Below are 27,416 nucleotides of genomic sequence, written 5' to 3'. Positions count from 1 at the left end.
ACAGTTGAAACGCTCAGATGTGTTTCCAGTTGGAAGCTGCCAACGAAGCGTTCATAGCATTTCACACTCACATGCTGTATCTTGTTGTTTTTCATACTCACATGAGACCGAGCCCTATTTTGCTCTTGTTTAAATTTTATTATCATAGTTAGTAGTGATAAGCTGACAGAAACAGGCTAAGGAAGGGAAAAGGGTTGAGATAAATAAGTTCTTATGAACTGAAACACACGTGCATACTTGTGAGTTACCACCTCCCCCACATCCTGTCCTGCTGTACTGAAAAGAGTCCACGCCAGAGTCCACAGAACATTGTAAGCAGCCGATCCCTGGATCTGGGCCCAGGACCCCGCTGTGTGAAGTCTCGGGGGTGATGTCGGTCTAGATAACCAGCTTTTCCACACTCAGCGTACTTGTGGTTTCATCCTCTTCATTTGACCCAAAGTATCCCGGGAGATCCAGCATCTGTTGCTCTGCCTCGGTGAGGCCGAAGGATGTATTGTCGTAGAAGGCGAACTCCGGGTGGGCGGGGAAGCTCTGACACTTGTCTTTTCTGCCCTGAGAAGGACTCAGCGGGCTGACCCTCTGGTAACCATCTTTGGGCGCCGGGGGGGAAGGCTGCTTCCTTGAGACACTCCTGTGACTGGGGGACGGCCCCCTCCGAGCCCGGGGAGGCTCCGGTCTCTCACCTGCCCCCACGAATCCGGTCTGGCGATCCCCCAGGTCCGGTTTCCTTGGGGGCGGCCCCAGGGAGTGGGGTTTGGGGAGAGGGCTTAAGGGACCACTGGTCCCCGCTGCCCCTGAGCCATGGTCCCGTTTCTCCGGGAACAGGGTAGCACCTCGACTCGGAGGCCGGCCTCGTTCTCCGGCCTGGTCCCAGGTCCGGGCCCTGGGGCCGTGGGCGGGAGTCGGCCGAGGGGTAAGCGTGGACAGGCTCCTCTCCCGGAACGGCCGGGCCTGCCTGGCCTCGTGAAAGCTCGCCGTCCTGCGGAAGTGGGACCCCCGGGGGTGGCTCCTCACCTGCGACTTGCGGAGGAGGGTCTGGCTGGGGCTGACCGCGCAGCTGGCCGCCGAGAGCGGGTGGTCCAGCCGGGATGGGGGCCTGTCTCCGGCGCCCACCGCAGGGGGCTGCTCCAGGAACGGGGATTTGATCCGGAACTTGCCGGCCGTGGCTTCCTCGGGGCTCTCAGACCCTCCGGGGGACGCTGCTGCTGCGACGGCGGCGGCGGCATCTATGGCCGTGTCCGTCAGGGGGCTCTGAGACACGTGGTACACCTTGGTGGTCTCCGTCAGGCCTTTCTTCTTCATCTCCTTCAGCTGCTGCTGGGCCAGGCGGTAGCTGAACAGGGGCGGGATGATCTTCTGGGCGTTGGCCTGGAAGCTCTCGCTCCCCGAGGCCTCGTCGTCGGGAGGCGCCGGCACGCTCCGCCGGTAGGTCAGTGGGATGCCCAGGTCCCCGGGGCTCCCCGCCGGCCCGTCACCCGCATCCGAGAAGCTGCCGCGCGGCTCGCTCAGCTCACAGATGTTCTCCTCGTCGGAGTTCTTCCGGCAGCCCGGCCCGTGCAGCGAGTTGTGGCGGGCGGGGGTGCTGCACTTGGGCGCGCGGCCCAGCTTCCGCCACAGCGTGATGAGCACGGTGGCCACGATGATGAACAGGCACAGAGATATGCCGGTGACCGTCACGACATTGTTGGACTTCACGGGAGCCTGGGGCTGGAGAGGAGATGGGCTGGATGGTTGGAAAGCTACCAAAAAAAAAAAAAAAAAAAAAGGAACAAATGCATCCTCTGGTATCCTTCTCTCTGCGTTGGTCTAAGGTCTCTGGGTGGCTTGCTGTAATTATCTAGCAGTTAAATAAGTGAAATAAACAAGGACTAGGACTTCTGGTCATACATATTTCTATAGACAACTTAAGTCAAACTGAAACAGAGAGACCCATAGAAGTGTGGCGACCAGATGGGCCACAATCAGGGTGACTCCTGGCCACACTCTGCGTCTGCTGACACTTGAGCCCAAATTTCTACATAGAAGCCTCAGAAGGAGTGTTTCAAGGTAGAAAATCAAGGTTTTTCACTTAAGGTAAGGTAAATATGGGCGTCCCCCCATGGCTCAGTGGTAAAGAATCTGTGTGCAATGCAGGGAGACTTAGATGTGGTTTCAATCCCTGGGTGGGGAAGATCCCCTGGAGGAGGAAATGGCAACCCACTCCAGTATTCTTGCCTGAAAAATTCCTTGGACAGAGGAGCCTGGCGGGCTATAGTCCAAAGGGTTGCAAAGAGCCGGACACAACTGAGCACTAGAGCAAGGTAAACATGGGATATCTACAGTTAAATGTACCTTTGAGATGCATGTTGGAAAATTTCCAGTAACACTTGAAATGCAAAGTAATTTAGGCAGGTTGCAGCTACATGTGCACATCTCAAGAGAAATTAATAGGTGAAAATAGGTCTTTTGGCAATATACTACAACTCAAGTTTTCTCTCCCGTGTCCAGGAACTGCCTTTCCTAGGTACTGGAGCCTCTGTTTTCCCACTTCTGCTTTCTCAACTCTCTATCTCCTCCCTCCCTTCCATGTGGTGCTGATTTTCGTCCTTCTTCCCTATTCTCTCAATCTGGTGTGTCCCACAGTCATCAAAATGTCTCACCAAGACTCAGACGCCACCTGGGACCTCAGCCTGTACTGCCACAAAAGTACCCAGGAACCTGAGACCACCCAGTTCCACCTGGCAGGACCTCTCTTTCAACTCTTAGGCCACTGTCTATCATTTAAGCCCTTCCAGTCACCTGTCCCCTCCCCTCTTTTTTTTTAACTAGTTAATGTGTGTATCAGGAGCAATCAGGGTCTTGCAAGTCATGATCATGCAGAGCCATTAATCATGAATCATGTGAGCTCCAATCACCACATTCTATTCTGCCCTCCAAAAGGGGGAACAGGTAAGGATTAGCCTACCGGATGATTTTTTAAATTTATTTTTAATTGGAGGGTAATTGCTTCACAGCCACAATGCTGTCCCGTGTCTCTCTTCCCCAATCGTATTCCCAGCTCTGTGAGTCATCTCCTGGACCCATCCCCAATGCTCCCCTCCCCTTTCCACTGCACCCTATGAGACACCTATAGCCAAAGACCTCACCATCCAGAAACTTTGCACAAAACACTGTTCGTCTCCTTGCCTGACCCGAGGATGGGCCCTCCTGCAGGGCACAGCCTCCTCCACCCACTCTTGGGTGGGAGCTTTATTAGAAGCAGAGCCAGCGGCAGGGCGTGTCCCTCAGCCTCCTCATCCCTGGCTGCCATCTCAACCAACTCTTTCACCTCCGTGTAGAAGTTCTACTCTTCTGGTGCCCATGTCCATCCACCCAGACACTCCCATACCCATCCCTCAGCTCTTGTCATCTCCCCACTTCCAGACACTCATCAGTCAGTAGCACCCAGGTCCAGGCTCCCTCACCATCCCAGAGCTGGGACCATTCGTGGCCTCCCAAGCTGTCGTCCCTTCCCACTCTCTGCAGGTGCTCTTAACCTTCACAGCCCACTTCTGGCTGTCTCCTCCCTTCTCATTCATTCATGATTCCTACACTAGGTATTCAGCCTCACTGCAAAATCTGATTCTCCAACCCCTCCGGTTTCTCCCCTTCCTCCAGTCACTTTCCGCTCTCACTTCTCTTCCTGCACCGAGGATCCCTCACTTGAACCCTTCTCCTGCCAATAATCTCAATTCTCTGCATTCTAATACCGAGCTATACCCCTTCCCCTGCTCTGCAGCGAAAGTCCGTTCCTAGATGAATCCAGACCTGTGGATTCTCAGCTGCAACACCCAGGCCCTGAGCCCTGGTGGAGAAAATAATGGACCACGCAGGCCAGTGCCTCTGTGTACTGACAGCACCCAAATCTGGCCGCCCACAATCCTGTCATGGGTGCCTCCCTGCCCCCACTGCTTGGAAGCTGTCCCATTCACCCTCTTCCTCGGTGGTCTGCTGGAGCACAAAGATGAGAAGCTATCAAGCAAGTGCAGCTCTGGCTTCTTCTGCCATCCTCCCCTCCAGCATGAACTGAGCAGCTGTCACACCTCTGTTTACCTCTTCCTCTAGGGAATTAGGAGGAGCAGTGTCTTCCCATAAGGGTGAGTCCACCAAGTATGCTCTAGGCCACCCTTCTCCAGGGGGACTCTCCCTCTGCACCAGTTATCGCCAGCTTCTCCTGGAGGAGAAGCTCCACAGAAACACGCTCCAGCTCTTCTCAAAGACCTTCCGAGAACTCTGACTACTGCTACAGACGTACCTCGCTCATCTTCCTGGCTGAACCTACAGAAAGAGGGGTCCGTGTGCGCTGACTTACAGCTTCCACGTCGCCCTCTCTGGCTCCTGCAGTCTGCCCCCAGGTTTCCAGTGGGCCACCTCCGACTGGAAGTCATTAAGATCTACTAGCCAAGGAGCTCCATCTTGATAGTCCTTGGGCTTTCCAGCATCAGCTCCTGTCTGACCCTTCCTGTGACTGTTTCTCCTCTTGGTTTCAACAGGTATCTAATTTGGAGACAAGAGCGTGGACTCTGGAGCCAGCGAGAGCCAGATCCCATTCCGGTTCTACTAGCACTGCTCTCTCCATCGATGTGCCACCAAACGTCCACCTCCACACACCGAGGACTCAGCACCTTCCCCCAGAGCCTGCGCCTCCTCTGATGTATCTCATCTCAAGGGAATGGTGTCCTGTCCATGCAGGTGCCAGCAACAGAATCCTAGGTTTCACCCGGTATGCTCCCCTCTCCACGCCTGCCACATCCAGAGTTGCTGAATCCTCTCCTCCACATCCCACCGCCTTGGGTCAATGACAAACTCTTTTAACAGGCCGCCTGCAGCCATTCCTGCCCCTTCTGATTTCTACTCCACACTGCAGGAGAGAGAGCCCTCGACAGCACAGGTCCAGTCTTTCAAGGGCCCTCAGGATCTGGCTTGTCCAGCCTCATTGTGTGTGTGTGTGTGTATGTGTGTGTTTTGCAGCGCTACGCAGCTTGTAACATCTTAGTTCCCTGACCAGGGATTGAACCCAGGCCCTTGACAGTGAAAGCACTGAGTCCTAACCACTGGACTGCCAAGGAATGACCCTGTCCAGCCTCATTTATATCCCTCATTCCTGACACTGTCCTCCAGCCACATCGGACTGTCGTCAGTTCTCTGGGTTTCTTAAGGGGCCCATCATCTGCTGAGCTTTCATCCATCGCTCCCTTCGCTAAAACTCCCTTTCTCACCTAGTTCACCAGGTGACGCTTATTCAGCTTTCAAACTTCAGCTCACATATCACTTCTTCCAAGAACAGAGGTGTTCCCAACCTAGACTGTCGCCAAGTATCCACAGCAAGCTGTGGATATCTTCTATTGTACTGGACGTTACGCCTGCTTCTGTGTCTGCTAAGTTACTATATCATACGTCCCTTCCAGACAGAGAGACATGGCTTACCTATATAGCTCCAACTCCAGTCAATAACTGGCACAGAGCTGGTACTCAGTCAATGTTATATTCAGTAATTGATTCATTATTTTAAAGGTCGTAACAAAATGTTCAACATCCCATCTGATGGAATGTGGGTACATGGCAACTGGACCCACCCACTGCTGCGGTGAACAAGAAGGGCCAAATTAATGTAGAACTTCACTCAGACCTTGGCATAAAAACATCCTTTCAAAACCAAACAGAACTCTAGGCTTTCAAACAAGTGAAAATAGTTGAATGATGAAAGATTTGTTTCCTGGCTGATCATGTCTTCGTCTGCAGTGGCTGCTTCGTCAGTGGAAAATGTACATGACAGGCCTCTTAGCTGTCACCTTGGACTCTGGTTGGAATCCTTTAAAACCACAGCTGGAGAAAAGCCCCAGAGGTGCTGACCTCACCCATCTCTGCCTCATCTTGTCTTTCCCTGAAGTGAAGGAGAGCTTCCTGATGCTAAGCAGCCTGCAAACAGGTCTTTACACTTCCAAGGAGTAGAAAACAGCCTAAACCGGAGACAGAAACACTCGGGAGAAATGATCATTTTTATCCACATGAGCATTTATCTGAGGACCACTGATAGTAGAAACACGGGTGTCTGTAGCACTTACCCTTTTTTCTAATTTATAATGCACAAATTTCCAGTTCCCACCCAGGATTAAAGAGATTAAGATGCCAGAACATCAAATAATACCACACAGCTGCAAAAAATGATTGCTAATTCCAGGATGCTTTTAGAAAGCAAGACTGACCTGTAATATATAGAGGCAAAGTATTCAAGTTAGGGAGCTTAGGGCGAGGCCAGATCTAGTCCCTTGCTTTCTAGCTCTGCGGTCTTGGGCAGGTGGCTTATCCTCTCTCTGCTACAAAGTTCTTACCTGTATATGGAGATAATGATGGACCGACTTTATACATGCAAGGCACTTAAAAAAAAATGCCTGGCAGCATCAAGCTCTCAAGATCTGAGCCTAGCATAAGAATCCTTGTCTTGTAGAATTATTATGAGTTTTGAGTGAGACATGTAATAAATAGTTGATATTGCTGTCACTGCTAAAGGTGCAGTAAAGTCAGGGGCAGTTGATTTTTAATTCATTTGAGTATCACGGAACTCTGGATGGAATAGCTTAACACAGCATGCCCTCCCAGAATGAAAAGCAAGAAGTTACACACAAGGAAGGAGCTATGGAGAGTAAGGGGACTTATAAAGAAAAGGGCAGATGGAGAAGAAAGCCTTAGAAGACAGTATGAGACACAGCTGGAGAAACAGATTTGGGGTGGGGCCCAGGGCTGATGAAAGAGGAGGGGAAAGCTGGGGGCTGGGAGGACAGCCTGCGCCTGAAGCTGTAATAGGAAAATCACAGGAGAGACAATGGTCTTAGGATGCTGGAATAAAGGGAACAAGGCCTACAGCACTGGCTGCAAAGAGGAGACAGCAGGATTCTGGAAGGTCACAGGTGGGGACACTGGTCAAGGTACTGCCAGATGCTGGTGGTTTGCTCAACAAGGTGCTCTGAGATCAAACACAGAAAACATCTAACTCCTCCAGGTCCCAAAGGGACAGGAACCAGGGGTGGTTTTCAACCTGGAGTTGGAGAATGGAAGAAGTCAGGACTGGAGAGAGGGGCCTCACATAAGGGTCAGGACCAGAGCAAAGGCTGGTCAACTAAATGGGGAGCTGGCTGTGTCTCAGATGGGGGATGGTGTGTGCAAAGAGCAAAGATTCCTTTTTATTGTAACCTGTGGGAAATGAATGGGATTCAGCTCCATAAGCTGCAGCAAACCCAGCTGAGGAACCTGAGCCCCCCACCAGACCATCCACATCAAGTCCTCACTGAGCACCTGCTAGTGTGGGCCTTCGAGGTGCTCAGGAGGATGAAGGAAGGGCCAGCCTCCAGGTGATGTCAACGTGAAATGCCCCACCTTCTCCTCCTGGGCAGGGGAGTACAGAATAAATATAGGGCCCTTCAAGGGATAAGGCAGGGCATCTTGCCCCATTTTGGACAATTGGTCTATATGGTTCCCTGGGACTTCTTGGAGATGAGGAGGAAAAAACCAATTTTTTAATGTTTCCCCACAGTCGTCCCCCCCCCCAAGTTTTGATGGAGAGAAGTTAAAGGAGGGAGAAACAGCAAGAAATCTTGGGAAGAAATGATCATCCTCCCATTTTTTTGCATTTTTAAAAATGATTCTGTATGTCTGAACATTTAATTTAGACCGATGTCCTTGTCATCTTCCCATTTTTGACAGTGTTAAGTCCCCGGCCATCTTGCTGGCAAGCCAGCCCCAGCTGTAGACACAGTGAGGGGCAGAGAGTCGGTACAACCAGCAGCACTGACAACGCAGTTGAGTCCACTCCTGAACTCAGACTGGCGACTGCCAGGCAGGCCTGAGTGCAGCAGTCCCTCCGGGAGAGGCTCGGGCGGGAGGATGGATACCTACCAGCACAGTCCTCCAGGGAACACGGGGAGGTCTCCGAGGACATTCCGGGGCAGCCAGGTCGGGAGGGGGAGGCGGTCAGGCACACGCGGCGACGCTCTCTGACACCGTCCCCGCACGAGGCGCTACACTGGCTCCACGGCTGCCACAGCCCCCAAGTTTCTGCAAGGACACCGGCCAGGCTTTTAATGCTAACTCACCTGGAGAATCAGAATGTCAGCGCACCCAAAGGAAGCGGCAAAACTCAAATCTCAGGCCATGAAAAGTCAGTAACGTGGAACATCCCCAAAGACGGGCAAAGCTGGAATACTGCTGCTACCCTTACAACAAAGGAAAGTAAAAATGTGGGTAGCTCAGGTGTGTTTGACTCTTTGCGACCCCATGGACTGTAGCCCACCAGGCTCCTCTGTCCCTGGGATTCTCCAGGCAAGAACACTGGAGTGGGTGGCCATGCCCTTCTCCAGGGGATCTTCCCGACCCAGGGATCAAACCCAGGTCTCCTGCACTGCAGGCGGATTCTTTACCATCTGAGCCACCAGGGAAGCCTGTATAATTTATAAAGTAGCAACCATTCTAGAACTCATCAGACAGCAAAGGTCACAGGACAACCAAATGGCCTGAATTATAAGGAAAGACAGACTCCTCCAAGGAAAGCCAGGATGCAAACATTATTTCCTGGGGCAGATGCCACGCCTCACACAAGTTGGTGAAAAGAAGTCATCTAAAAATGTAATGAAGGGTCTTCCCAGGTGGCTCAGTGGTGAAGAATCCACCTGCCAATGCAGGGTACATGGGTTCGATCCCTGGTCTGGGAAGATCCCACACTAGACCTGTGAGCCACAACTACTGAATCCACATGCTGTAACTACTGAAGCCCCCGTGCCTGAGAGCCCATGCTCCACAACAAGAGAAACCACTACAATGAGAAGCCCAAGCAGAGCTTACCGCCATCGGAGAAGGTCCACATGCAGCAACAAAGACCCAGCAGAGCCATAAATTAAGTAATTAAATAAAAAACAAAAATGTAACGCACTGTCAGAGGCCTGGTGCAGGCTAGGAGAATACAGAAGCCCTGGGAGCCATACCACCCACGGGGGATTTATACCCACTGGCAGGCTCTTCACCATGGAGCTCACCAGCTGTTCACAAGGAGGACTGAGGGCAGGTTCAAGACCAGAGGGAGCCTCCCTGAGGTGGAGGCCGAGGAGGGGAGGAGCAGCTTGTGGGGAAGACACAGACCTCATCCAGAGCCTCCTCTCCATCTGTCAACAAGAGCCCTAACCACTGGGCACAGGGCAGGAAACCCCGTCACTCTAAAAGCACCAGCTGAGACCTAGTGCTGCCAAGAAATGGAAAAAGAGAGAAAGCTTCACCCTTAGAGAGGAAACCCGGGGCCGAGACTAATACAGAGCTTCTACCACTGGCGAGGGGCGGCATCATCACAAAGACCCCACATGGTGATAACGTTAAACATAAATAATCTAAAGACCAACTAAAAGACAAAGATTGTGAGGTTGGATAAAAAAGCATAACCCAGGGACTTCCTGGTGGTCCGGTGGTTAAGATTCCAGGCTTTCACTGCAGGGGGCACGAGTTCAATCCCTGGTCAGGGATTTGACACCTGCATGCTGCCCAGCATGGCCAAAAAAAAAAAAAAAAAACCATGACATAACTATATGCTGTTTAAAAGAAACACACTTGAAGTATAAATACAGAAACAGGTTAAAAGTAAAAGGAGAGAAGAAGTTATACTTCAAAACATTAATGAAAAGAAAACTCAGTGGCTATATTAATATCAGACAAAGTAGATTGCAGAACAGAGTATTGGAAAGAAAGTGAAGTTGCTCAGTTGTGTCCAACTCTTTGCAACCCCATGGACTGTAGCCTACCAGGCTTCTCCATCCATGGGATTTTCCAGGCAAGAGTACCAGAGTGGGTTGCCATTTCCGTCTCCAGGGGATCTTCCTGACCCAGGGATCAAACCCAGGTCTTCTGCATTGCAGGCAGACACTTTTTACCCTCTGAGCCACCAGGGAAGCCCAGGATGCAGAACAAGGAGTATTACCAGGGATAAAGAGAGATGTTTACATAATGATAAAAGGGTCAATTCAGCAAGGAGACTTAACAACCCTAAATAGGGATGCACCTAACACCAGAGCGCTTGCAAAGAGTCAAGACATCTGAGTAAGTGAGCACACTTGCACTAACATCAGAGCTTCAAAATACATACAGAAAACATCCAACACAGTCATTATCAATTGGCAAATGCAAACTTCTTCCCCAAGCATATATGTAATCACTGCCAGATAGAATAATTGAATAGCCCCCTATAAATAATTATCCTACGTCCCTTCTCTATCAACACCCATCCAATCCCAAGATCTATCAGGTCATGCCCACACTAGGCACCAAAACATCCTGTGCATAAAAGTCTCTCTTCTTCATTATGGACAAAAACTCATCATGCAGTCAAGGGTGTACAAAGCACTACAAAAACATAAGGAGAACATGCAGGGCAGATACATTCTCAGGTGAGCCAAGTGGTGCAATCCTTGGAGTGAGTCATGGAATATGACTTCTTTACAGCAATTAAAAGTCTTGGATTTTCACAAGAGTGGGAGCATTACAAACCAGTATCCTGGACCAATGTCAAGTGAGGTGTGGTAATTATGTTCCATCCAGAGTTCCAACTGAACACAATATTGGTTCTGTGTCTCCCAGATCACACTGCAGCTCCTCAGATGGCTGAAAAACAAGCCAGCTTTGTCCTGGAGCTTCACAGCTGTTCAGACACTACGCTTCCAGTGCTTGTAAAGCTTTGGGAAGCTCCTAGTAAGTCTCTCTGAGCTAAAGTACTGTGATTTATTTCTGAAAAATCTCCTGGGAATTCCACTACTGTGACCTCTAAATGGCAAATTAAGTCAATGCATAGTTTATCCTTCTCTTGTCCTTGTATTTAAGACCACAAAAGGTAGATTACAAAAGCCAAGAATCCTTTTGTTATTCTTTCCTAACTCTTCTACTTTACATGCGCTATTGTTGTTTTTAATCTCTAAGTCCCATCCAACTCTTTTGGGACCCTATGGACTGTAGCCTGCCAGGCTCCTCTGTCCATGGGATTTCCAGGCAAAAACACTGGAGTAGGTTGCCATTCCCTTCTCCAGGGTATCTTCCCAGACCAAAAATTGAACCCAAATCTCTTGCATTGGCAGGTAGATTCTTTACCATTAAGCTACCAGGGAAGCCCACCCTTTATTTTACACAGATATTATTTAAATATATAGTCATCTGTCAAACCAAAAACAAAAATTCCATTAGTAGGAGCCAGAAAAAAAAAATCAAAGTTCTGGTAAAAGCATGAATCTTAATGTTAAAAATCTCATTATGAAATGTGTCTTTTTCCTTTGAAAGCAAAATCATGGCTGGTAGGATCATTAGTCATTGAAAAAAAAATAAACATTTAAACTAAGTTTCAGTTCTTTTACTTCTAGACCAAATTAATCAAACAGAAAACAAGAGAAATCACTCAAAGCAATGAACAAATTTAATCAGGCAATATTTTAAATGCCTTAAACAACTCTATCTGTTCCCTGAAGATTTCTGTTAAAAACACTGGAGGAAAAAAAAAAAAAAACACTGGAGAAAACACTTAGCAAATGGGGACTGACTGGGTAGCTATAATAAACATAGTAGAAATGGAGAGTCAGATGACCAATTTTCTAAATAGTCTTCTTTCATGAATGACAGGCTGTTTGTTTTGTCCTGTTTAGATGTCCGTACATGCATTCATACTATATAGCAAACCTGTTTGGCCAGAATAAATGCTTTACAGGCCACTCTATAGGATATTAAATCTGAATGAGCAAAATGTGTTCAGAATAGGGAAAGAGAGATTTGTTTCCACTCCAAGAATATTTGAAGAGTATGAAATATTCACATTTGCAAGATATTTTGCTCACAAGTCTAATGTAACTAAACAAAACATGCTTATAAGAAAATTTAAGAGACTTGAGTGAGTAGCTAAGAGCAGCTGTGGGAGCAAAGACTCTTGGATCAGCAGTTCGGATTTTCTGTGCCTGACACAGGCTCATGCACATGAGACCACGCATGCTTATGCCTGGGCCAGCGGGCTCCAAAGTGGGTTACATGTCTTCAAGAGGGGTGGGCAGCACAAGATGAACCAATGAGGTGAGGAGGAAAATACTGGAACTTTTTCAATCAAAAAGTTTCCTATTACTTAATATTAGATTGACAGATGATTGTATAGTAGGCAGCATGGAATATCAGTAATATAGCAAATGCTGGACTTCCCTGGTGGTCCAGTGGTTAAGAATCCACCTGCTAATCCCTACAGCCTGTGCTCCGCAACGAGAAGCCACTGCAGTTTGAAGCCTGTGCCCTGCAACTAGAGAGCAGCCCCTGCTTGCCACAACTAGAGAAAGCCTGCACGTAGCAACGAAGACCCCGCACAGCCAAAAAAAATGCTCAAGCCAGTCTATTCACCAGTAGTTTTTAAGCCACCAACCTAACCTTTCTATGCCTCCCTTTCTTTACCTATACAGTTGACAATAAAATAAACCTAACTCATACAGTTATTATAAGGATTAAATGGGCTAACATTCATAAAGCACCTAAAACAGCTCTTGGTGCAAAGTAATCACTACATGAATGTGATTATACCAAATGGTCACATACAGTATGTCAGCTATTCTTAAAAAATCCCAAAGGAAGAGCAGGAGTTCCACCAAGTGGAAGGTGGTTCCTTCCTTGTCAGAGAACTGCAGAGTATTAAAGCATCTAAGGGCCTGCTTATATTAAATTATATTTTCCAGTTTTAGGTAAACCAAGTGGATGAGTGGTTTAAAAAGATTCTGGCAAAGAATTAAAGATGAAACAGTAATTAAGCACCTGCAAATAAGACAACAGGAACAGGATGACAGGACTCCTATTCTTGACAAAAGCTCTTGTCCAGTCACAGTCGGAATGAAAAACCAGACCAACTAATCAGAGAAACAAGAACACAGCCAACAGACTTAAATTCCCAAGAAAACTATGTGCTAAATATTTACAATTTTTGCTTGTCAAAAACACTATGTGACTACGAATTTATACCCTCTATCAGTAATTCTCAACTTAGCCCTAAATATATGTTTTATATATATATTTGCCTTGAGAAACAGGATCCATTATCCCTTATCTGACACCATTGGGGCAGATGAGTCCAGGATTTAGAATTTCTCAATTTAGATTTTTGCATATTACTATAGCACCTGTGCCCGATATTACTAACACTCTCCTCGCAGCATCTCATAACCACACATATGACATTTCTGCAGAGAAACTCATAAACATTCACGCTAAGTAGGATAAGTGAAGATCACAAATAATCATTTTTGACACTATCCTGTTCCTGTAAATTAGTATGTACATGTTTAAGGTTCTAAGACATATTTGGAAAAACAGACAAAACTATCAAACCCATTCTCCCTTTTCAAAAGGAACTAATGGGAAATTCATTATGCATCAGAGAGTCACAGCTCATGGTGGGCTCAATGTGGTGGGGGGGAGGTCCCTGAATGATGCCATTTGGCAACAAGGACAGTCTTTACTGGTCAGAGCCAGCAATTTAAATGGAAAATGAAAAGAACTTGATTTAGTCATTAACTTTTATACTAGAAACACAAAGGCACCGAGTTTCCATCACTAGCATAAGTTTCATCGACCAGCCAAGCAGAGCCCTGCTGGGTGGCCACACAGAGAGAGAGAATCTGGGGATTCCAGGAGCGTTTAGCCCCTCAAGGGCCTCCCAGCCCTACAGCCTGGCTGTGTCTAGTGGCTGCAGCCCCATAGGGAACCCTGAGCACCCTCAGCCTGGACACAGAGCTCTACTCCCCCTTCCACCCACCCCCCACCCCAGGGTCTTCCCTCTGCGGCTGGGGGAGAACTCAGTCTTCAGACACCAGTGGAGGAGTCCGCCGGAAGCCCCACAGTTGGGAGAAGGAACCAACACGGAGGCCTCCTGCTCCCAAGGTCTTCCATCAAGTGGCCTGAACTCCTTTGCCCGCCCATGGTATGTTTCCATTGTGTATGGGCTCAGTCGTGTCCGACTCTTTGCAACCCCATGGACTGTAGCCCACCAGACTCCTCTGTCCATGGCATTTCCCAGGCAAGAATACTGGAGTGGGCTGCCATTTCCTTCTCCAGGGGGGTCTTCCTGACCCAGGGATTGAACCCGAGTCTCTTACGTTTCCTGCATTGGCAGGCAGGTTCTTTACCACTAGTGCTTTACCACTGGGAAGCCCTTGTTTCCATTAAATTCAGTCAATTAAAATTTTTTTTTTCCATCTTAGCAACTTCTTTTGAAAAGGCAACCACATCTTGAATGATTAAATCAACATAACTGTTTTTCCACTGATACCTAGCTGAGACCTGTCACATGAGAGTACAACTTTCCCTTTACTAAATATGTACTGAGCACCTGTTAATGTGCCAGGTATATGAAGTGGGCCAAATAAACATCATAAAAAGCTTCATGGCAGCACAAGTCGGCTTTTGTCGGCAAATGAGCTTCTGCAATCAGGAGTTCAGGGAGGTGTGGAAATGTGAGGAGAAAGACACTGAACAAGCAGTGACAGAGGGATAAATGCCATGGAGGAGGGTCTAAGGATGCTGGGCCAGTTTATACCAGGGAGTTTACCAAGACTGGGATCGAGGAAGAGTACCCAGGAGGAGACTTGGGGGATGGGTTAATGTAACCAAGTGAAGGTGGCAGAGGGGTACCCAGTCTCCAGCCCATGGATGGTGACTGTAGGGGGTGAGGGGCAGCTCGCCACGGAGGGAACATGGATGCTCATCCTCATGGGTAAGGTGTCAAGTGAGGTAATTGACAAGTTTCAAGCACGGGAATAGCCCTCAGTTAACCTGAATTTTCAACAATCCCTCTCTGGCTGCCTTGAGAGAATGAAGGGGATGGGGGAAAAACAACTAGGGATCTATTAAAAGAGTCCAGGTGGGGGGCTTCCCAGATGGTGCTAGTGGTAAAGAACCTGCCTCCCAACACAGGGACGTGAGATGTGGGTTCGATCCCTGGGTGGGGAAGATCCCCTGGAGGAGGGCATGCTAACCCATTCCAGCATTCTTGCCTGGAGAATCCCACGGACAGAGGAGTCTGGCGGGCTACAGCCCATGGGGTCGCAGAGTCGGACAGGATGGAAGTGACTGAGCACGCACGCGGCTGAGCACTGGGAACTAAGATCCCACGAGGCGCACAGCACAGCCAGAAAGAGTCCAGCTGGGAGATGGGAGAGGCTTAAAGCAAGGGGTGTCGGTGGAAATGGAGAGATTCAGGGATTTTTCGAAGAAACAAAACCTATAGGACCTAGTGATTTGTTCATAGGAGGTGAAGAAGAGGAAGGCTCCTGAGTTTGGGGTTCAAACAGTGAAATGGGTGGAGCCTTGTACTGAGGAGCAGTGTTGGGGGGTAAGCTGATGAGTCCAATTCCATGCTGCTTTTGAGGAGCCTGGAAGACATTGGGGGACAACTGTTCAGCTCTTGGATGTAAGTGAGAGACGCTAACCTTGAGCCATCAGCAACAGGACAGCAATCACCTAGCAACGGTGAGAAGAATGAAAAGACGCAGAGGTTCCAATAGAAGATACAGAAGGCCGAATAGAAGTCCGAGGCTTAAGGGATGTGATGGTGGTAGAACAGACTGGCAAAGGTGACCCTGAAGGAACAGCAAGAGAGGCAGGAGGCAAACAAGGTGAGTGTGATGTCACAGAATCAAGGTCAACGAAGACGCGGATGAGAAGCATCCCAGATTTGGGGACCGAGAAGTCATTCACTGGCTGCTTTAATGAGAGCATGTTCAGGGCAGGTGTGTGAGTCAGGAGTGGGTTGCAACGTGAATGGGGGTGAGGAAGTAAACCCCAAAGTACAGGTGACTTTTTCAAGACCCAGGGCCACACAAGGAAGACGAGAGGAAGATGGTGTGTTGGAGGAGGATGAAGAGATGAGGGGCAAGTTTGTTTTGTTTTCAGCTGAGACGACTGGGGACATCTCAAAGTTGATGCGGATGAGCCAGTAAAGAAGGGACAGTTAGAGATGGAGGAGAGGAGGGTAATCATGAATAACAGAAGGTTCCGGAGAGAGCAGAGGGGCTGGGATCCCCAGGGGAGGGGAGGGCTGACCTCGTATTGGAGGAAAGACGCTGCTCCTCTCGGGACAGCAAAGGAGAGGATGGGACGGCTGCCTGCAGGCTTATGGGGATCTCGGTAGGAGAGTGAGAAGGCGCGTCCCTGATGGCTTCTAGCTGCTCTGTGTGGCTGAGTGAGCTCTGAGCGTGAGGCAGGGGTGGGGGTGGGGACAGGGGGGAGCAGGGGAGGGCCAACAGAACAGAAGAGGACAGCAGGGGCGTGAGCAGCAGGGGTGGTACGCCGGGTCCAGCAGGAGTGGAGGCACGTGCACCCCCAGTGGCCCTGCTTTGCCTGGGTGCAGAGGGCAGCTGGCAGGGGCGTCAGGACAACGAGGCAGGGGCGTTTGGGGTATTGCTAGGGGAGTTGTCAAAGGAACAGGCCACGGAATGTAAGCTGGAGAGAGGTAACCACAAGCAGGGAAGCGCCAGTGGTAGGGACAGAGTCACAGGCATTTCTCAGTAGAAGTGAGCGAATCTGGAGCAAGAAACTCGTGGGGCACCGAAGATGCCCAGAGGCCTGGGCCATCAGAGAGCACAGGGCCTAGTGGGAAAGTAGATAAGGGAATGTGTACGTGATCAGGAACATCTCTGCTGGATTAACCTCTTGCCAAGACCAGACCTGCACCCAGGAAAAGGGAAAGAAATGCAAAACGGAGCCTGGGGCCTGGGTGGAACCATAATAACCCTACTTCTTTGTGCAAAGAATTAAAAATCTGAAGAAGTTTCTAGAAATCCGGCTATGAACTCTCACTAAAGAGGCATCATTCTTATAACGAGGCACGCATGACAGCAAAGAGACACCCTTGAAGACACCCTCTAGAGGAAGCGGGACACTGCTCAGTACAACTTGGGATTTAGCTTTGAATTCTGACTTGCCATATGATGTAATAACATAATCTCTAAATACATACAAAAGGATGAAACTAGAACATTCTCTGATACCATACACAAAAACAAACTCAAAATGGATTAAAGAGCTAAATGTAAGACAGGCTACTATAAAATGCCTAGAGGAAAACACAGGCAGAACACTCTTTGATATAAATTTCAGTAACATTTTTTTGGATCCACCTCCTTGTGTAGTGAAAATATAAACAAAAATAAACAAATGGGACCTAATTAAGCTTAAAAACTCTTGCACAGCAAAGGAAACCATAAACAAAATGAAAAACAACCCACAGAACGGGAGAAAATATTTGCAAACGAAGCAACTGACTCCAAAATACACAAATCGCTCAAGTAGCTCAATATCAAACAAACAACCCAATCAAAAAGAGCAGAAAATCAAAATAGACATTTCTCTGAAGACATACAGATGACCAATAAATACATGAAAAGATGCTCAATATCACTAATTATTAGAGAAACGCAAACTTAAACTTCAATGAGGTATCACTTCACACCTGTCAGAATGGTTATCATCAAAAAATCTACAAATAATAAATGCTAGAGAGGGTGCAGGGAAAAGAGACTCCTCCTACACTGTTGGTGGGAACATAAATTGGTACAACCACAGGGAGAACTGTATGGAGATTTCTTAAAAAACTAAAAATAGAACTACCATGTGACCCAGCAATCACACTCCAGGGCATATATTTGGAGCAAACTGTAATTCAAAAAGATATATGCACCTCAACGTTCATGTAGCACTATTCACAATAGCCAAGATATGAAAGCAACCTAAACGTCCATCAACAGAGAGATGGATAAAAAAGATGTGCTACATATCAATCCAGCCAATCCTAAAGGAAATAAACCCTGAATACCCATTGGAAGGACTAATGCTGAAGTTGAATTGGCCACCAGATGCAAAGAGCCAACTCATGGAAAAGACCCTGATTCTGGGAATGATTGAAGGCAAAAGGAGAAGAAGGCAGCTGAGGTTGAGGTGGTTGGATGGCATCACCAATTCAATGGACATGAACTTGGGCAATCTCTGGGAGACAGAGACAGAGAGCCCTGGTGTGCTGCAGTCCATGGGGTCACAAAGAGTTGGACATGACTTAGTGACTGAACAACAACAATATATATACATTGGAATACTACTCAGCCACAAAAAAGAATGAAATAATGCCATTTTGCAGCAACACGGGTAGGCCTAGAGATTATCATCCTAAGCGAAGTAAATCCAGAGAAAGACAAATATCATATGATATCACTTATATGTGGAATCTTAAAAAATGATACAAATAAACTTATTTACAAAGCAGAAAACAGACCTACCAACTTTTGAAACAAACATATGGTTACTAAAGTGGAAGGGTGGCGGGAGGATAAATTAGAAGGTTGGGATTAACATGTACACACTCTATATAAAAAAGATGATCAACAAGAACCTACTGTATAGCACAGGGAACTCAGTATTCTTTAATAACCTGTATGGGAAAAGAATCTGAAAAAGAATGGAGATAAATATATATATGTAGCTGATTTATTTTGCTGTACACCTGTACCGAACACAATATTGTAAATCAGCTATACGCCAATATAAAATAAAAGTTAAAGAACAAACATACCTAAAAAATAAAATACAGTGTAGTAATAGCTGAAGTTTATCAGTGCTTCCTACATGCCAGGCACTGTGCTAAGAAATGTACACACCGATTTCACTTAATTCTCACAACTCTCTGAGGCAGATACTCTTATCATCCCCACTTTATTGGTGGGCAAACCGAGACCTGCAGCGGTTAGTTAGCAGTGAGCTGGGTATGCTTACCAATATTCTTCATTTTTCAGACAAGGATGTTAACATCATTTGGAACATTACGAGGAGTGAACCATAAAAATGATGGCACAGTTCATAGAAAATCAAGTTCATCTAAATTCAAAAGAATAATTTTGATTGCATGAAGATGCCAATTTCATTAAAAAAAAAAAAATGGTTTTAAAATCGTAATACCAACCTATACTTCTCCGAATTAGCATGCACTCCTTCTCCTTTGCAGAAAACTGGCTTCGGCTTGAAACGCCCAAGTCAAAGCAGTATTTATTCCTCCCCATGTCAAACAAAGTGCAGTTGAATACTGTTCTCCTCTCTCCCAAGGCCAGGCTGTTTTCAGCCAGCTGATTGGTCCTCTCCCCTGGGAGTCTGGGGGCTTCCTTGAAGACGGCGATCACCCCCTGGACAAAGACGCACGGCGGGGGCAGCACCGTGACCTCCACCCCAGCCTCGCAGGTGAGCTCCGGCTCCATCACCAGTTTGTACCCAAATTTCTGGGCCAGGTCAATGGGGCCTGTGGACGTGATGACCGAGTCTCGGCCCAGCAGCTTCAGCACCACGGTGACCGTGACGTAGGCTTCCGGCCCCACGGGGGCGCAGTCGAACTCAACCCACTGGCCTTGAGCGAGCTCCACCCGCTTGCTGGCCCTAATCTCCAGCGGAGGGGCCTGACCTGCCCTCGCCTCCGGGAGGCTGTTGGTGAAAGTGACGTCCAGCAAGATGTCAGGCTTGTCCCCGGGGAACGGGCACAGCGGCTGACTGGTGAAAAGGCCCACCTGGAAGGTGCCTTCGGCCGCCTTGGACGTCCTGCTCAGGTCAACGCGGAAGACGGGCCATTCCACCCTGAGAAAGGTGCTCCTCTCCCTCGGGGGGGCCGGGGGGCTGCTGTTTGTCACTTCCTGGGTCATCACGAACCAGTAGTCGCCGGCCTCCTTGAAGTAGAAGCATTCAAACTCGAGGGTCTCCTGGGACTGGTTGGTGAGGACGTATTTGGTGGTAAGAGTCCGGTTGGAGCTGGCCTCCACCAGCAGCACAGAGACATTCCTCAGTGTCCCGCTGGCGCCATGGAAATCCACAGTCACCGTGCTGTTGCTTAGCGCTACATGGCCCGGCTCCCCCAGCACGAGATACTCAGCCTCTCCAAGAACTGAAAGGAAATGGTCACAGTGAATTTTCAAAAGGGATATCTGAGCGGCAGTACCGATGACATCCACGAAAACAGCATCTTAGACACAGGAGAAGTTTGAACTGTGCCAAGGATGACATACAATGATGTTGAGAGCTAACCCTGGGAGCTGGGCCCTGAACCTCTTCCATTCTAAAATGGCTCAGGTCCTTCATCTCCATCTTTCATGGTTCTTGTTCAAAATAATGAATGGGTACTCTGAATTCTCAACAGTCAACAATGGAATCTATCTGCGAAGAAAACCTAATAAGGCAAGAGTAACAACTGACAGTTCTCATGATAAAAATCCAACACTTCACTTTGCTCACTTTAGTCATATTGTAGTATTTAGGTATTTGCAGGAAATAGGTTTACAGTGAGGGCTTCCCCGGTGGTTCAGTGGTAAAGAATCCATCTGCAATGCTGGAGACACAGGAGGCACGCAGGTTTGATTTCTGGGTCAGGAAGATCCCCTGGAGGAGGGCATGACTACCCACTCCAGCACTCTTGCCTGGAGAATCACATGGACAGAGGAGCCTGGCGGGCTACCGTCCATAAGGTTGCAAAGAGTCGGACATGACTGAGGCAACTTAGCACGTGCGTGCACACACACACACCCCCCCACAGGTTTACGGTGAAGTGAAAGAAAGCCTCATTCAAATGATATAATATGAAGTACTCTAGATGACTTAACATGGACGACTCTAAATATACAGTTGATGTTTGAACAACATGGGTTTGAACTGCAAGGGTCCACTTACGCACAGATTTATTCCAACAGTAAACAGTAACTAGATGATCTGTGGTTGGCTGAATCTGCAGATGCAAACAGCAGATATGGAGGGCCAATTATATCAGGATTTTCAACTGTGAAGAGGATCAGACTCCTTAAACCTCACGTTGTCCAATGATCAGCTGTACCTGTAAGTTACTGCTTTCTGACATCCAAGACAAGTGTGTGAGTATTTTTATCAGTAAAGAAAGTGCTTTTTGTTTGTATAAGGCAGAAATTTTAAGATGAATATGAAATGTTGACATTCTATCCTACATGGATTAATCCAGGGGACAGAGTGAACATTCATGGAATAGCTAAGCATGTCCTTGGTGATTTTAATGACATTATAGTAACAGGCCTAGGCAAGATAGATGACTACTAGCCCAAAAGTATCCCTTAGTTAGGATAATCATATCTTTTTTTTTAAAAGAGACCCACTGGAGCAGCTGAAGTAAAAAGCAGAAAGAACACAGACACACAAGAATCCTTGTTTCTATTTTGAACCCTATCCAAATACATACCAAAAGAGACAGAATTTGGCAATACAACAATCAACTGGCCTGTGGCTAGGGTAGGAAGCATTCTAGATTTAAGAAAGTGCAGTGCCCTTTGGTTTGAAAAACAACAGGTGTAAGTAGGAATTTGTAAGTCTTCTTATATATACATGATAATACAATATATTAATATAATAACAGTAATTATATATGTCATATATGCCCAAAGGACCTCAATGTGTTGGCTGGGCTGGTAGTCCTTAAATACATTCAATCTACAGCAGAGACTGACATAGCATTGTAAATCAACTATACTTCAATAAAAAATAAAACAAATTCACTTGGCTATACAGCAGAAACCAATCAACACTGTAAATCAACAATACTCCAATAAAAGTTTTTTAAGAAAGAAAAAGTAGACTATTCAAGGATATTAAAAAATGGTTATTAGAATCAGCACATGAAATACTGTCATATGAAGGTTTGTTTGATCACCTCAGCACTTCACTCATTTCTTATTTAAGACGAGGTGAAATAAAACGTATAAAACTTGGATCGATCTGGACACTTGAAAGACCACAATAGTTTTTGTTTTTTTTCCATCAACATACACATTGAGGAGTGCTCCCTGTTGGATGGAGGTGACTCAGAGTTAAGGAAGGCAGTTGCTTCTGATGCAGCTTCTGTGCGGGTTCAGAGCTGACCTCCAGTGCTCACTGCAGCCCAAGGAAGGAGTAAGGACTGGGAACAAAGCTTATATTCATCTGTATCCAATGGGGCAGAATGGTTCTGTGATGCATTTTAACACTGAGAAGCACACCACACTTAGTTAATTAATGAAAACCTATTGTCAAGGATACAGTTACCACAGAGGCAGATCAGATTCTGATTTGCTGGGCAGCTAGTCAATGAGAAAGACACACACGTCCCTTTGGAAATGGACAAGAAAGAGAACTGATGAGTCTCAACAGCAGCAGACAGAAGGTGTGTGTTGAAGAGGGAACTTGGCTGCTTTACACTTGAACTCTAGTTTCTACAGGCAAGAATATATTCTCATTTAGAAAACTACCATTTGGTCATACCATCAAACTGACTGCTACAGTTCAGTTTTCTCCATTCATTCGTTTCCTCTCTCCCATTCCTTTAAAGGAACTGGTGTCTCAAAATAAGCACGTGGATTTCAAAAGAAATCTAACTGTTAATGGTATATTTTGATCAATTTCAAATGGAGAAGGGGATAAAACCCCACATATATGAAAATACCTCCATTTTTAGTAGCAGCCTTTGCACTCAACTTTTATGCTTTATTTTCTGCTCAATCAACTTTTTCATGTGCCGGTAAAATATTTTGTTCTCAACAATAACAAACATCCTCGCAGACTATTTAAGTAGAAATTTTTCATGTCCTTCTCTTTATGAAACAAAGTACCCTTTTATAGTTTTTTGTATAAGGCTGTTAAAAAATGGTTATTAGAATCAGCACATGAAATACTGTCATATGAAGGTTTGTTTGATCACCTCAGCACTTCACTCATTTCTTGAGCAATGTTTTCCCCAGTGGCTCAGTGGTAAAGAATCTGCCTGCAATGCAGGAGACAACAGGAGACACAGGTTCAATTCCTGAGTTGGGAAGATCCCCTGGAGAAGGAAAGAGCAACCCACTCCAGAATTCTTGCCTGGAGAATCCCATGGACAGAGGAGCCTGGCAGGCTACAGTCCATGGGGTTGCAAAGAGTCAGACACAACGGAAGCAACTGAGCATGCACGAGTATGCACACAAAAGACTTTAAAAGAAATGAATCCCAGGGACTTCCCTGGCGGTCAAGCAGTTAAGACTCAGAGTTTCCGCTGCAGAGGGTGTGGGTTCAATCCAGGGTGTGGGTTCAATCCCTGGTTGGGGAACTAAGATCCCACATGCTTCGAGGCACAGTCAAAACAAAACAATAAACAAAAACAAAACTAAAAGACAGTACACACACAAGTGTATAATACTGAAACACTAGGAAACCAATCAAAGTGAGGGCAACATGCTTGTCTCCGACTTGTGAAATGAAAGTGAGTTTAAAAAAAAAACTTAAAAATATATTTTAAATGAAATTTGAATTAATAATGCAGAACCTTAAGAGAACCTAGGGTTGTAAGAACCATGGTTTAAAAGGCACTGAACTGGAATCCCTGCCCTGCCTCCTTCATGGAGAGGCATGAACATTCAGGCATTTAAAAACCTCCCATTTCTGTTTCTTCATTGGGACCCACAGCATAGGTGCACTCAACACTTACCATAGTCACAGAGCACCACCAGCAATAGATTTGAAAAGTCTTTCAACGTTTGTTTCATTCTGATCAGCAAAATCCCAGGTCTTTGGTCTCCTCATGTCCTTTCTCACATCCGAATGGTAGAGTCTTCTTTCAAAAACACCTGCAAGGAGAACCTCAAAGAAATATTGGCTCTATTCAATGTGATTCATAAAATAGTAACCCTGAGATGACAAAACCATTCTAAGAAGTCAGACTTCCTAGTTAATACTGAAAAGAAAACAGGAAGGACATTACTATTGCCCCCAGGGAAATGATCGGTAATTATACACGTTCCTTTCATTATAGCTCACCTGCTAAGAACATTCAGGTCTGCCCACACCAAGACTTTCTCTGCAAAACACCAAGTCTTTATTCTTTATAGCGGACCCTTAAGTGGAGACTTGGTTGCTCTTTGCTTAATTTTATTGAAGTTCATAGCCAACCTTGATAATATATCTTTGCATACTTATATGCATGGCATAGCAGGCTAACCAACTGACTAACATTTTGCCAAATTTTTGCATCTGTTGTGTAGACCCACTTTGCTTCCACAAATGGGCTTATATTAACATTGTCTGTCTTACACAATTGGTATGTTATCTGGATTGCTCCATTTCTTAATGCCTAGGAGCTATATCAAAATTATTAAGCCTTTAAAAAAAATAAAAGACACTCAGATTATTGCAATTAAATGTGAACTCCATGTGGCCCTGACTTCCCTTGGTTAGGGCATTCTAAAGACAAAACAGCTATCATCTTTGGCAGCCTTCCAATACTTGTTGCTACTGGCTGGCATGCATCAGGAGATGTATGATTTCAGGCAGCAATCTTCCCAGACCACCTAGGAGGGCAGGGAAGACCTTGATGGACCATGGTCCAGAATGATTTATGAGCAGTGGCACTTACTTTGATATAAACACACTACTACACAACAGAATGAGATGCAGGGCATTTAAGAGCCAGTTTTTCTCATACTTGAGTCTAGGAAACTATTGGATACTAAACATTACCAAATAGATATTTTCTTAATATCTATATTCCCCCCATTATGCACAGTTAATCTACTTTTAGTAAGTTTTTAAAAAGCATATTATATTCAAAATATATGTATGTCACATCCCTTCAGATAAGGCAGGAATTAAGGGAATTAAGAAGACTGATTGGAATAATCAGAAATTTGGTGGAAAGGAAATAAGTCTGTCTCTATTAGTTTTCTCTCTGTAGGAGCTGGTTGAGCAAAAGGAAATGCTGGACTTCCTCAAAGAGAAGCAGAGATATGAAGTGTAATCATGCAGACAATTAGGGCTCTCGCCCTCTCCAAAAACAACCAAAAAAGAAAATTCAGTTTTGTTGGAATTAGGCACAGATTTGACCCAATCCTTTCCTTTTACATGAATTGGGAAACCTGGCCAAAGACAGCAGATGAGCATCTTTGTCTCTCTGGGGCAAGGGTGGGCACACAGGGCAATTAAAATGCTTCCTTTAAGTCACTGATATTCAGTAACCAAAGAAGAAACAAGCAATCTCTGGCCCCCAGAAGTGGAACTAACTCCTCCCAAATTGCTTGTTTCCGCATGACAAACAGGCTTCCCTGATGGCTCAAATGGTAAAGAATCCACTGGCAATGCAAGAGACCTGGGTTTGATTCCTGGGTTGGTAAGATCCCCTGGAGAAAGGAATGGCTACCCACTCCAGTCTTCTTGCCTGGGAAATCCCATGGACAGAGAAGCCTGGCGGGCTAGTCCATTGGGTCCCAAAGAATCGGTCGGCAACTGAGCAGCTAATACTTCACTTCACCATGCCATGACAAACATTTTCAAAGAAGTTCTTAACAACTGATTTTCTGATTGTAACACATTTTCTTTCTTATAAAAAAGTTCAGTAAAATGGAATAGTGATAATCTATATTTAGAGTTGCGTGGAAATGGAATTATGCAATAATCCAGGCTGTCTGAAACCAGGCTGGTTTATAAGACATAATATGGTTTGCATACTATGGATTTTTTAAAAATACTCTCAAGCTTTTGAAAATGAATGCTGATTTTTTCGTTAATATGAAGATGTAAACAGAGCACCCTAGAATGTCATGGAATACTGGGTTTAAAAAGCACTACTTTAAAAAAAAAAAAAAAAAGCACTACTTTTTTTTTTTTAAGAAAACAGTGAGCTTCTTTAATTTGTTTTAAACCTTGCTTATTTTCTTTCAACAGGTGTTCCCAATACCATGACTGGCTACTTACAGTGTTTGGCTTGATAATCGTTTTTTGAGAAAATAAGAACCTGAGCATCCTTTATACACATTTAAAGAAAAAAAAAACTTATATAGAGCATTCACATACAGAAATGTTTAGACATTCTAAACATAGATACAGGGTAGGGGCAAGTTGTGAATATTCTCAGTGGCTAATCACGACTGAAGCGACTTAGCATCAGCAGCATCAATGACATGACGCAGAACTCAGATCCCAGTACTTTTGCTGAAAACTGCAGATAAACGCTTATCTGTCCCCTAGGGCGTCTTCAGAACTCAGAAAAAGAAAGTGAATTACGCTGAGGTTCAGGAGACCAATGACTTAGGAAAGAATAAAAGGAAAAGTGATCCTGTCCCTTCTGACAAACATGCACACGCTCGTGTGGACGTCTAATGATATTTATTAAAAGGAAATCCCTAAATTCCAAGCAGGTTGCATTTATGTATTCGGCCGAGTCGGCGGTGCCTGGTCTCCGCGTCCACCCAGCTTTCCCCAGGCCCGCAGGTCAAGGTCACGTTTGGAAACCAAAGGCGGCCGGTGTCCTTAGCCCAAAGTCCTCCTAAAACGGCACTTATCTCATACTACTTGTATCCCACAAAGTATTTCTTTCTGGAAAGACGCAAGCCTGTTCTGAAACGCAGAATATCCCAGACGCTGATTTTCAAGGGTCCCAAACTCTCCGGACTCAACGCCCATCTATCTGCGTGCGGTCAGCCTGGGTCCCTCGGCTACGCCTGCGCCAGGTGCAGGTTAAAGTCGGGACTCGGAGAGGCGGAGACGGCACTTTCTGGGTACGTGGAGGGGACGGTACGCGGCGGGGAGGGTGGGGCGGCAGAGTCCAGGGACCCTCCGGGGACCCCGCGGCGGGGGTGCACCCCAGGTCGCCTCCGGAAGGTCCCTCTTACCTCTGGGACGGGCGGGCGGGACGGCGAGGCGGGCGGAGGGCGAGCGACTTCAAGGCGGCGAGGCTGCTGGCGGAGCATCCCGCGTCCCAGGACTGCGCCCGGGGCCGCCGCGCCGCTCCCGCAGCCCCGCCCGGGACCGCCCCCGACGGCGCGGGGAGGGCGGCAACCGGCGGGCGGGGACCTCCCGGAGCCCAACAGGGCCGCCCCGCCCGCTCCGGGCCGCGCATCCTTTCCTGCCCGCGCCCGGCTGGCCCGCGGCTGGACAGGAAACCCGGCAGGAAACGCGCGGCCGGCCGGGGCCTGCGGGGAGGCGGCGCGGACCCCACCTCGCGCCCCGGAGCCGGGTTTGAGGGCGAGCCGCCTTGTCTCCGGGCATTTGCGATCCAGTCTCTTCTCCCCCGTCCCCCTCCTCCGCCCACTTGTGATTATCTTCTGGGGGACCACGAGGCAGTCTTTGAAGTTGGCTGTAAGCTTGGTTTCCCAGACGTCAAGGAAGAGCTTCAAAAGAGAAGAGCTCACGAAGGTGCCTCTACGTTTTTCTCCGGAGCTAGAAGTGGTTATTTACATTAAAAATAACGTTTTAAAAACTCGAATCCGGAAGTGTTCAAGTTGTGTTTTTAAAACAATAGGAGAGGATAGAGTTCCACCTTAACAGTCGGGCTTGTTTTTGAATAGGGTGTCATGTGCAAGACAGTTTATCAT

General features: G+C 46.9%; 1 protein-coding gene and 1 non-coding gene across 4 annotated transcripts; both read right to left on the bottom strand.

Moving 5' to 3' along the window:
* Positions 1-117: 117 nt before the first annotated feature.
* On the bottom strand, positions 118-26,796 carry THSD1 (thrombospondin type 1 domain containing 1). 3 transcript variants are annotated; one of them, XM_061133180.1, is made up of 5 exons: positions 26,715-26,796; positions 23,540-23,678; positions 19,010-19,972; positions 7,915-8,073; positions 118-1,742 (listed from the first exon to the last, which is right to left on the bottom strand). In XM_061133180.1, exons 2-5 carry the CDS (start codon positions 23,595-23,597, stop codon positions 379-381), a joined length of 2,544 nt encoding a protein of 847 aa, XP_060989163.1. In that variant the 5' UTR covers positions 23,598-23,678; positions 26,715-26,796; the 3' UTR covers positions 118-378. The 3 variants fall into 3 exon arrangements, with proteins under 3 accessions (XP_060989163.1, XP_060989166.1, XP_060989165.1); XM_061133183.1 differs by lacking the exon at positions 7,915-8,073; XM_061133182.1 differs by lacking the exon at positions 26,715-26,796 and having other exon boundaries at positions 23,540-24,489.
* Positions 2,823-2,954, bottom strand: LOC133049747 (U8 small nucleolar RNA). The gene has a single exon (XR_009691439.1). It is a non-coding gene; the product is annotated as a U8 small nucleolar RNA (small nucleolar RNA).
* Positions 26,797-27,416: the final 620 nt, after the last annotated feature.

Source organism: Dama dama, chromosome 30, assembly GCF_033118175.1.
Source record: "Dama dama isolate Ldn47 chromosome 30, ASM3311817v1, whole genome shotgun sequence".
NCBI lineage: Eukaryota > Metazoa > Chordata > Mammalia > Artiodactyla > Cervidae > Dama > Dama dama.
This window is presented reverse-complemented; position numbering and strand designations above follow the sequence as displayed.